Source organism: Crocuta crocuta, unplaced genomic scaffold (assembly GCF_008692635.1).
Source record: "Crocuta crocuta isolate KB4526 unplaced genomic scaffold, BGI_CrCroc_1.0 scaffold112, whole genome shotgun sequence".
NCBI classification, from domain to species: domain Eukaryota; kingdom Metazoa; phylum Chordata; class Mammalia; order Carnivora; family Hyaenidae; genus Crocuta; species Crocuta crocuta.
In genome coordinates this window covers 4,781,004-4,793,032 of record NW_027528818.1, presented here as the reverse complement: position 1 = coordinate 4,793,032, position 12,029 = coordinate 4,781,004, and the positions used below count along the sequence as shown (strand labels likewise).

Below are 12,029 nucleotides of genomic sequence, written 5' to 3'. Positions count from 1 at the left end.
AATGACCTTGGGAGTTGGCACTCTTACTTCCGTTTTACAGATGGGAGAACCAAGGTTCGGAGAGGTTGAATAAGTGACCCAGAATTCCACAGGGGCTGAGCTGCAAGTCTGAGGCCCAGACACCAGTTCCAGAACTCCACCACCCACCATTCTGTCCGACAAGAAGTTCCTTCCTGTCTCTGGGAAGATCAGAACATAGATTTTGGAGCTAGACAAAATTTTATTCAAATTCATGTTCTTTGCCTGATTAGCTATCGTGACTCTATGCAATTCGGTTGAGTCTTTTGAAACTCAGTTTATTTCTGTGTAAATGAGACATCAAAACTGTCCTTGTAGAACTGCAGACAGATATATTAATATAAAGTACTGATAGTAGTAACTAATATTAAACACTGGCTTGAAAATCTTTGCAGACTGCCAAAGAAAGAGTTATTTCCTAGCCCGACCTTCAAGGAGCCCTGTATATTTAGTTAACATCTGTTCCTCAACTAGAAATGGGTCCTGCTGTTTGCTAGGCAGGACTCTCCCTTGGCCAGGCCTCTGGGACTGGTCTCAGAAGGAACACAATGAAATACAATGGCCCTTGCATCTGAAGCAAACAGTCCCAATCATGGACTCCAAGTTCCCGCCTGGCTATTTCTGGAGGATGTCTAAAGGAAAATGAGGAATGAGAATGATTGAGTTCCTCTCTCTCTCCCTTAATCCCCCTTTCTCTCCTACCTTTTGCAGGAGCTCTGACTAAACGAAATACTAAATATAGGGCAAACGAAAGGTGGCTCACTCAGTACATCCTGGAGCCAGCATTTCCCATCACCGAAAGCAAGGGCAAAGCCTGGGTGTAATACTTTTCCCTAGGCATTGCACATTTTGGTTCCGTGAAAAGAACAAATTCACTAATGTAACAATACTTTTTCTAACAAACAGAATTTAGTGGTGCGAGTGAGGAAGCCTAAAATTATTTTATTTTCTAAAATCTTCCCTTCCTTAAACAATAAACAGAATTATCCATCTCCTTTACATCCCTTCTTCAACTCAATTTTTATCTGAATGTTTGTGTCCTGTTTCTAATTTTCCAAACTAATTTCTAATGTTTTTAGGAGCTGAGAGGCATTTTCAATGCAAGCTTCCTCTGTTTGCTGCTTTGCCTCCCCCCCTCCCACTCCTGCCCCGGTTGACTTTACGGTTGATGATAATAGCTAACAACTAGGTATTCGGCCCTTTGTTTCATACCACTTCACCCCTCCTGCGTTCTGTCCTCACCATAAGACTTGAGACAAGGAGAGAAGCTCAGGTAAAGGAATGTGGGGACCAGCTCCTCTCAAGTTCCCAGCTTGTGTTCCCTGGCCTCTCCCACGCCCACCATCATTCCTCAGTGGACGAGAGCTCCCTTCCCCATGCTGGGCAGCCTCTCTGTGATTTCATCCCTCCAAGCTTTCCCTTGCATTGCTGGGGAGACAGGGATGATGGAGAACAAATACAGATTTTACAGAGAGACCACAAGGGCCAGGCTCCATCAAGTTCAGTAGGCTTTTCGTTTCTAAATCCTCCAGAGAAGACTAGAAAAATTCAAATGCTGAAGCTTGAAGAAAAAAGGCAACATAAAGCAGTTTAGGCCTTAAGTCCATGATCTGAATAAATCTGCCTACAAGAAGGAAATTTATTGCAACAAAAAGAAGGCATCATTTCTAAAATCCCAAAACTCTACAGCTTCTGTTTTTCAGTAAGGGTATGTCATTGAAATTATGCTCCAAAGTACATTTGAAATGTTAGTTTGAAAAAAAGAAGCTATTTTGGGGAGTACTTATTTTCCTGGGATATAGAATGGGTTTCACTCTTGTTAGCCAGAGGACTGAGCACCATTCACACCTGAGAGTCCTTTCTGCGGTCAGAAATCTCCAAATGCCTAAGGTGGTGCCTTGGAAGAGGAGTTTGGGGAAGAGAGGAGAAACTGATGGGATGTGAGTGAGTCTCTGGACTTAACAAAAAATAGCAGGAAGTTGTGCTAGGCTGAGACCGAGGACTGGGGGAGAGATTCTCAAAACTGCTGAAGGAATCAAAGCTATAGATTAGCACAAAATATCAAGCCCTAACTGCTTTCCTGTTAGAGATACATAATCAAGGGTTTCCAAGTGAAATAATATGCTATCTAGAGTTTGCCTGAAAATACTCCAGGAAAAAAAATGACTTAGATGAAAAGAGATCAGAAAAATGCTGATAATTGTTGGGACTGGGTGACGAGTTAATGGAAATGGAACAGGTTATCCTTTGAACTTCTACTGTGCTTGAAAATATCTACACATTAAAGATCAAGAAAGAAAATATTTACACCAGTTGTTGATAACGTATCGCCAGGGCTGAGCATGATGCCTGGCAAAAGATAGGCACTTAGAACAACTTAAATAAAGATTTTTTTTCAATAAGTGGATAAACGGTGTTTCTTGTATCTCCTGGGTCTTTCCTCACACAACTGCAGTATCTTCTTTGCTAGTCTATTCCTTCGGCTCTCCCCAGTCCAATGTATTGCACGGGGAGCAGAAATAATGTACTTGAAGAAAACTTCCCTCAGCTTTGAAGAGGCTGTTGAGTGCCTTGCAAATCAATCAGTGGTTTTAAGACTCCTGCTCACCAGCCTCTACTGGACCAACTGACCTCATGTCCACACGTACATTTATAATTCCATCTCCATTCTATCCAGACAAACCCCAGTGGCTCTAGCTTTAATGCTAGAGTGTCACTTTCTAGCTGTGTGGCCTGGAAAACCTAGCTCAACTCCTCTCAACTTACAGTTTTAACCTTAAAATGGGTTAACTTTTACCTGATGGGTCTGTCTATGAGGCACGGGCACCCCGCCTCAGACAGCGCAGGCTCTCAGTGAGCGGTAGCTTTTGCAGTCTTCATTAATAAGCCCAACACGTAACTGCCAGTGCCGTACAAACTCCTCTGTGTTTTATTAACCACATTCTTTTGTTTCTTTCTTTTTAAATATTTATTTATTTATTTTGGAGAGAGCACAAGCAGGGGAGGGGCAGAGAGAGGAGGCAGAGGATGGGAAGCAGGCTGTGTGTTGACAGGGTGACAGCAGTGAGCCCCATGTGGGGCTCGAACTCATAAGCCTCGAGGTTGTGACCTGAGCCAAAGTCGGATGGTCAACCAACTGAGCTCCCCAGGTGCCCTTCGCCACATCTTTTCTATTAGCCAGCTTTTCTCAGCTTAAACCCACTAGGTTGGATCGTGTTGAACATGAAGAAACTCTGGTGGTCATGTGCTCGCTGTAAGGTCCTTTATTTGTGTGCCCTGTGCCTTCGAGGAGGGGCATCTTGGTCTACAAATCAAACCTGGGCCTTGTCTTTTACTTCTGTGTAACTCTGCAAAACTGCAGAGCTTCACACACAGGGCCCACGCAGAAGAAAACCCTCTCTCAAACTGTCTGTACAATTCCTTCAGGGGGGTCTTGGGAGAAGAACGTATAATGAACAAGAATTTCTCCATGAAGCATTTATGAATAAAGTTATCCTCTCCACTCATCAGGAGAAATCTTGTCAATATCAAGCCAACATCCAGCAACCTGGGGACCTCAAAGCTGAATGTACTTTCAGTATTTTTCCTACTTTTCCATTTTCATGCTAAATTATCCCGAAGCACAGAGATAAATGTGTTGCACGCTTTAGAAAACCAGTGTCCTGCCTTAGTTCCAACCAGGTTATAACCAGCGTCTGTGACCAGCGGCCCCATTCTGCATCTAGGGCAATGAAGTGCAACCCTCCCCTGGCACTGGAACCCTCTGGGCGACTTTCAAAAAATATTTATTTCTTAGGCTTCATGCCAGAGATACAGATTTAATTGGTCTGGAATGGAGCCTGGGAATTTACATTTTTAAAAGCCCGAGTTGGAAAAAAATTGTAAGTGGTTTTAATGCACAGGCAAGATTGAGAACCACCAATCTGATAGTTAGGAGGGGAAAACGGAGATGCGCAAGAGTTTGTGGTGGTCGCTTTACACTGATTTGTAAGGCACTGGGGAGCCATTGGAGACTTATGAGTGGCACGGTGACATGAAGTAGGGAAAACAGAAAAACAGTCATTATGCTCTGAAAGACCAGGTAATACAGGCACTGGCATAAATAAAAGGGGTTGTCTGTCCAGGCAGAGGAAAGAAACTGCTGCTGTATCTTGCGACAGGATGTTTGGCAGCCAAAGGGCCACCATTAGCGATCAGCCAGACAGGATGTAAATGGAAACCAGCCCTTGGTCTTGTCTCCATTCTCTTTTCTTTCCCATTAAAAATGGGTCAAGTGCTGACCTCAGCATGATGTTAGCTTATCTGCCGTCAAGAGCAGAGCTGAGTTTCCACATACTAAGCTTTACTACTTTGGTCCAGAATTCTCTTAACAATAAAGGTTTCAGGGGATGCCTTTAGAAAAACAACTCACAGCTATAATAATAACCATTGCCTTTAATTACATGGCTCTTTTTCTGGAAAAATAATCATCCACAATTTCCAACAGAGTATTATCCAAAAGTCCTGAGGCAGTGATGTTTTTTACTGCATTATGATAATAACCAGTTTTTGAGAGACTGAAGTGAAATAGTCATCCTTAATCTCTACTAGTGGAAATATAAATCGGGTCAATCTTCATGGAAATTGGATGGTGTGTGCTAGGAGCTTGGAAATAATTTGTACTTTTTGATTTACTGCTATAGATATATTCCTTAGGAAGGACTCTATGAAAATAATCAGAGATGTGGTATTTGTATACAAGTTTATCATACAATATAGAATATATCATATAATATATATATAATATATATCTAACAATATCATGTAAAGTTGCCATAAAATATTGAAAATTTGGAAGCAACCAAAGTAAATGTACAACAAAAGTGACTAATTAAATAATTTTTGGCGACTCATTAAATAAAATATTAAGAATCTATGAAAATTATAGCTTTCAACAATATTTAATATATTACAGTGCTCATAGTATATTTTAAGTGAAAACTGGGGTATTACAAAGCACTTTTTAGTAGAGACTTAATTTTTAATTGCATATTACAAATATGAAAATCTACTTTAGGGAAATATAGTGAATATAGTTGATAGAATGTAGTTTATTTTTCCATAGTTTCTACATTTTAAAAAATAAACATGCATTACTTTTATGATTCTAAAAGATACAAAAATGTTTTGTTCTCAATACATATTGAGTGTCAATGAAGTTTTTTAAAAATAATAAATTATCAGTCTTGTCTCCTTTATGAGCGTAAGGACATACATTTCTGAAAAGGTTGTTTTAAAGCAACAATTTTTTTTCTCTTTAAGAGAGACTTTCTGACCTCAGCTTGTCCTTCACTATTTGTCCCTTAATCCAAGCTGTTACTAGTTGCAATGCTGACAATCATAGTCAAACACTCTCAAGATATCTGTGAGTACTGTGCTCAGCAGAATATTCATGCTCTTTCTTAATGATCATTTCCATAAATGTTTGCACAGCCAAGGATCAGGAAATGAAGAAACCACTGGGTATCATGGGGACTGAGTCCTTAGGGCTTCACAAACCACCAAACACTACTCAGCACATAACACTGCTTCCTTCACCCCTAGAAGGTTGTTAGTTCTATTCTGAGATTCAGGGCCAGATCCAGGGTCCTCACATACCAGAAGGCATCCTCCCTAGCCAGTCCAAGCATTTGAGAGACACCCCAGGACTCTGGTTCTTCTCTAGGATGGTTCTTCTCTATTCCATCGGTCTTGGACTGAAGAGAACTGACTTGTTTTCTTTAGAGACGACCTGAGTACTTGACCCGAGCACAGAGAGTGTATCGATGTGAGCAGGTCGACTGAAGCATGCCTGCTCTAGAAGCCCCTCCTCAATACACCCAGAGTCGAATCTGAGCCACTACTCTGATCAGGCTTCAGGACAGCCATGGTAAAGAACTAGATGGCGAGAGTTTGTCATGCCATCTGCCCTATGGTGTGAGAGCCAGCAGGTGTCATGGCCCTGTTCAGTTCCTGTCTCTGAAGGTCAAAGCCATCAGCTGGAAGGCAGCTGCTTGCTCTGCCACTTAGTTATCAGAAGGTGAAAGGAAGCAGGTATACCCGTGGTTAGCAATGGAAGCGGGTGCCACACATCAGTGTCCCTCTCTGCACTCTCGGAGCACTGTACCACTCAGGCAGGAAATGAGAACCCACCTCATAGGACGTTCTGATGAGTCTGAAGATGTCTACCTCAGGGTAGGGCTCCACGTCATCACTGAGCAGGGAGTGGAGGTGAGGGATGGGGGGCAACGTGCTGTCTTTATTGGTCACACTGTCTAAATACCTGGACAAAGAAAGGAATCAGAAGTCACCGAGGCTAATTTGGAATTCTCCTGTTACAGTTCTCTGTTTTCTCCAAACTCTTCATTTTAAAATATACTTTAAAATGTATACTTCATCTGAAGTACCTCCTTAAGAACAGAACAAAATCCTCCTAACTTCTAAATATGCAGCCTGTGAAAATGAATCCTCAGCCACAGACAGGAGTGGGCATGATGATGACCATCAAGCCAATAAAACTCATGAAATGAAGGGGAAAGGACAGAGGGCAAGTTCAGAGAAGGAGCCTGAGGTGGTCTGCAAAGTGAGGCTTGGTCCATTACCTTCCCAAAACGGTCATGGCCTCCCCGTCGTCCTTGCAGCTCAACAGTTTGTCCACATTTGCGTCCAGCACAGCCAGGGCCAACTGGAATATCACCTTGATTCCTTCATAGAAGAAACAGTCCACAACCACAACCGCACTCTCAAAGGGCATCACGCTGAGAAAGAGCGTGAGGAACCAAGACAGGGAGATGGTAGAAATCACGCCCAGGTCCTGCATGCAGTCGTAGAGCTGCGGGACATAGTCTCGTGCCAGTTCCTCGAAGACACCCTGGTCCACCAGTGCGCCTGCAGCAGAGGCGGGCACAAAAGGGCACAGGTGAACCCACCGCACCTTCTTACCGTGGAACCCAATCAAATCAAATGGCTTGACTAAAATAATCCAGCTCACAACTGCTGCTGAGACAGAACTCCGCTCCTTTCTCTAACTGTTCTGCTGCTACCATGTTACCAGGCACTAAATGACTAGACCAAGGTGTCAACACAGCTCAGGCAGCAGATTAGCCGTGGGTGTTTCTTCTCTTTCCAGAGTGTTCTTGTCCTGCTTCCCTACCACAAAGGGCGGTAACCCAACTGTACGGGTTGTTGGAAAAGTCAGTTTGGAAAGTTTTCATGATATATAATTGCTTACTTAGGCATGAAATGTATATCTAAGTAGCCTCATTTCTTGGCAAACTCATTGAAAAAAACTCTGGGGCGCCTGGGTGGCTCAGTTGGTTAAGCATCTGACTTCGGCTCAGGTCATGATCTCACGGTCTGTGAGTTCAAGCCCACGTTGGGCTCTGTGTGGACAGCTCAGAGCCTGGAGCCTTCTTCAGATTCTGTCTCCCTCCCTCTCTCTCTCTGCCCCTCCCCCACTCACACTCTGTCTCTCTCTGAAAAATGAATAAACCTTAAAAAAAGATAAAAATTAAAAATAAAAAACAAGTTGCTTTTCTGGATGCACAGTCCCCACAAATGAGTTGTTGACTTTAATAAGAATGGGTTTTTTTTTTTAAGTTTATTTATTTTGAGAGAGGGAGAGAGAGAGAGAGAGAGGGAGCACCCTGGGGAGGGGCAGAAAGAGACAAGAGACAGAAAATCCCAGGCAGGCTCCGCACTGCCAACACAGAGCCCGACACAGGGCTCCATCCCAGGAACTGTGAGATCATGAACTGAGCCAAAATCAAGTCAGCAGCTTAACTGACTGAACCACCCAGGCATCTCTTAAATGAGTGTTTTTTAAACTCAAAAGCATTCCAGGGGCACCTGGCTGGCTTACTGGTAAAGCATGTGACTCTTGATCTTCGAGTTGTAAGTTCGATCTCAACACTGGATGTACAGATTACTTAAAAGAAAAAAATGTATGGGGCACCGGGGTGGCTCAGTCGGTTGAGTGTCCTACTCAGGCTCAGGTCATGATCTCGTAGTTCGTGGGTTCAAGCCCTGCATTGGGCAATGTGCTGACAGCTCAGAGCCTGGAGCTTGCTTTGGATTCTGTGTCTCCCTCTCTCTCTGCTCCTCCCCCATTCATGCTCTGTCTCTCTCTCTCAAAAATGCATAAACATTAAAATAAAATCTAAAAAAAAATAGCATTCCAGTTGTACATACTCATGATCAACTTACTGACGTTTCTGGGGAATTTTTCCAATGAATCAAATCAGTATGAAAAGGTTTAGAAATGAAGAGCACATAAAACATACAATTTACCACACTAGCAACAAAAAGCTTGCCCTGCTAAAATGAATGTCTAACACGTGAGAGGATTATAATGAGTAACAGCAATAATTCATTTAAATGTTTACAGTCATTGTTTGCTTTACAATGAAACCAGTTCCAAAAAAAAAGCTGTAGAAACTTAGTTTTGGATTTTTTTTATTGGAGAGTTTCTCTCTCTCTCTACTTTTTTTTTTTTTTTTTTTTTTGCATATTTCTGTTTTCCACAGATTCCATCCTTTTCATGAAAACATTTTTTGTCAAATCTGTTTGGGTTGATTGATGGTTGACATGTTTGGTGCCGTTCACACATGCCACAGAGTGACACCCACATCAAATGTTTTCTAAAATAATTCCTGTAACTGTGATACATGCATATTCTCTTACGTTCCATGGGGCTCCTTTGTGTACAGTCTTATGTTAATTTAAGCCCTCTCACTCCTATTTTGGGAAACTGGAGTTGTTTAAAACTCTTTTGGCTATTGGTGACTGGAAATGGAGTTCTAGCCGGCATCTTGGCTCTAGAAGCATCTTCGCTGTGAGCCATAAGTCAAAATGTTAACTACAGCCCCCACATACCAACAACTCTGGTGTTGTAGTAATCAGGAAGCATGCGTTCACACAAAGCCACTAGCAGCCAGAAAGCTTCCTCCTCTTTGGCATAGAGCAGCAGCACTGAAGTGACAATATTCATGGCCTAAAGGCATGAAAAAGGGTGTCATCAAATATATTTGAAATACAGCATACAGGTTAACATAAGAAATTTTGTTAACCTGAAGAATGGCTGAGTTTGTCTCTCAGAGCCAGCTGACTTTATAAGGCCAGATGATAAATATTTAAAGGCTCTGCAAGCTAGGCACACATATTCTTCTAAAGTTTGGTTTTGTTTATATCATTTAGAACCCTTTAAAAATGTACACACCTTTAGTCCTTGGTCTGGTAACTGTTAAGGGTCTTCATCGACGCTAATATTCACCAAGGACTGAGCCCCTACACACAGGCCAGCCCTTATGCAAAAACTTTGCCCAAAGTCTATTTGACAAAGCTTTCAACTGGCTGAAGTCTCAACGTTTTTAATCCCTAATTCATGAGGTAAATGTTTCCTTTTTAATGTTCCATAATGGTTTCTATAACCCAGTACACATGGCCTGAGGCTCTCCTCTGAGAACAATAAAACCTTTCAAATTTGGAGTCCTCACCCACTATTTCCATCCAGATAAGGATGGTAGTGATATGTAACAGTGATTGAGACTCTTAAGTAACCTACTTTATGAAAAGATATTCTCACATAGCTCATAACCTCTCAAGGCTCAACTACTTTAATAGTCCTCTTAATTAAAAAGAGGAAGATCAAAAGATAAATATGAATTCTGTAACTGTAGAAGCCAACTAACTCCTGCACATCTTTTGATCTTCTACAAACCAGTAATCGTTCATCAGACTTCTCCAGCATACACTAAAAAGGAAATTTAGGTCTAATAGGCTTTTTCTTGTAAGTCTTATTATTTTCTCAAGTGTAATCATTATTAAAATTGCACTTGAGAATTAACCTGCCGAATCTAGTACATGATCTGATCGTGGTTGGTTCCTTAGTCATTCGGTCAAGGTAAGTTTGAGGGTCTGCTTCGTAACAGACTCTGGACTGAGTATTGGGGGATGAGAGGGGGGACACAGTGGTGACAGGTTTCACAGGACTTAAATGTTGACGTCAGAGAGACAGAATAAAGATTTAAGATTAATTAATCAGTTTGGGAGTCTATTTAAATTAACTGCTATCAAAAAGGTAAAAAACATGTGGTACAGGAAGACCTGTACTCTGTGTGTGTGTGTGTGTGTGTATAGAGGAATTAAGCCTACTTTAGCATTTATCTATCTGCTTACTTATTTTTGTGTAAAGCAGTCATTTAGTAAAAAATACATTATGCCATCTTTCTGGATTGGTGGGAAGTTTGAAGTATTTGTCAACATATTAAAAGTTGTATTTGGTTGTGATTTTTTTCCACATTTTTTGGAGTGCAGCTGACACAGGTTTATACATTATGCTATGTTCACAAGTGTAGCTGCCATCTGCCCCACATATATGTGGATACATTGCTATTACAGTATCACTGACTACATTCCTTATGCTGTGTCTTTTAGTCCCGTGACTGATTCATTCCACAACTGGAAGCCTGTATCTCCCACAAAAATACGGAATCCCTCACAATTTGCGTGTCATCTATGCACAGGGATTATGCTAATCTCCGTATCGCTCCAAGTTTAGTGTATGTGCTGTCAAAGCGAGCACAGACCTGCTGTAGGTTTTAGGTGGATGGTCAGGGAAGGCCTCTCTGAATACGTGGCCTTTAAGTCTAAAGTCGCATTATCTTGGAGCTTTCCAAATTGTGGTATATGTCCCAGTACAAGAGATAACTTTAGCTGGGGCAGCATTTTTTTAAAATACCAGATTCAACATTTATCTTACTGTGTATTAAAATATGATCATAACATAAAAAAATTATATTCTCAAGGACGTTATTGCTTAGGATGTAAAGGAGGAGCAGTGTGGAACCTAGAATCCAGAACTACAGGCCTGGAGCTCAGACATGCTCTCTTTTACCTCAGGGAGGGATGCGGGGTGGCTCAGAGAGTAATCAGAAGCGGCTTTCCAAGGTCACCCAGCTACACAGTAGTGGCTCCAGAGAGGACAATCTTGGGCACTCTTGTCCGCTAGCTCCTCTGCTCAGTGCAGTGGTCTCAACTCAGGGAGCTTTTGTTCCCCAGGGGGCATTTAGCAATATCTAAAGGCATTTGGTTGTCACAACTGGGGGGTTCTACTAGCGGGGTGGATGTCATTAAACATGTTATTAAACAGCAATGTTATTAAACATCCTACAAAGCACGGGACAGTCCCAAACAAAGAATTATCCGGTCCACCATGTCTACAGTGCCGAGGCCAAGAAATTTAGGTGCAGGGATAGTTCTGTTAACCATTCTTCTTTCTTTTTCTCATTTACTTACTGCTTAATAAACAATTAAAAAAATATCTAAACCATCTGTGTCATTTACCTGGCAATAGCCTATATTAGGATTTCGGAAAGCATAAGCTGTTAAGACTCTCCGTAGAGCGGCAATGCCCATCTCATTCTGGAAAGCTGGATGTTCTGGAAGGGAGCGGTGTAAATCCCTCTCAATCTCCTCCGTGGCGAGATTATACTTGCCCATGGACTTCTCCACTAGATCTTCATAGTACCCAGGATGCGTGGCCTTCTCGTTGATGGCACCTAGGAAATACCGACAGATACAACATCCAAAAGTGCAAGCCCTGCCTTTAGTCGGCAGATGCAGCTTACCAGCTTCATGTTCCTCACCACTCAAAGGACACTTGTGAAATAACAATGACACCCCACAGAAGAGGTGGCACGTGGCAACTGTGGCTAGACAGGTAAATTTACTTGCTTCCCTCTTTCGACTCCACTATAAACCAAGTATTTGAAGAGCTCCTGAGGTAGAGGCTTGCAAGCTAAAAATCTGTGTTCCACAGAACTTCCAAGAACAATCCTTGAGGGCTACTTAGAGGAGAGAAGGAAGGTAACAAGAGTAAGGCGAAGCCCCCTCATCTCAGCCCTTCTCGACCATAGCAGCTTTGCTGGTATTTTATTGGGGTTTTTCTTAAGATTTCATTTGAAAAGGGAAGTTCTGCCTCTTAAAACATGTCC

At 42.1% G+C, this 12,029-nt stretch overlaps 1 protein-coding gene and 1 non-coding gene across 2 annotated transcripts in view; both read right to left on the bottom strand.

Moving 5' to 3' along the window:
* TBC1D9 (TBC1 domain family member 9) overlaps window positions 1–12,029 on the bottom strand; it is a 65,566-nt gene that overhangs the window by 19,045 nt on the left and 34,492 nt on the right. The window contains exons 10-13 of the mRNA XM_077755899.1: window positions 11,380–11,594; window positions 8,911–9,028; window positions 6,639–6,924; window positions 6,190–6,319 (exon numbers count right to left, since the gene is read on the bottom strand). Of these exons, the coding sequence (XP_077612025.1) occupies window positions 6,190–6,319; window positions 6,639–6,924; window positions 8,911–9,028; window positions 11,380–11,594 (749 nt within the window). The remainder of the gene's footprint in view (window positions 1–6,189; window positions 6,320–6,638; window positions 6,925–8,910; window positions 9,029–11,379; window positions 11,595–12,029) is intronic.
* Window positions 10,516–10,618, bottom strand: LOC144224871 (U6 spliceosomal RNA). The gene has a single exon (XR_013333166.1). It is a non-coding gene; the product is annotated as a U6 spliceosomal RNA (small nuclear RNA).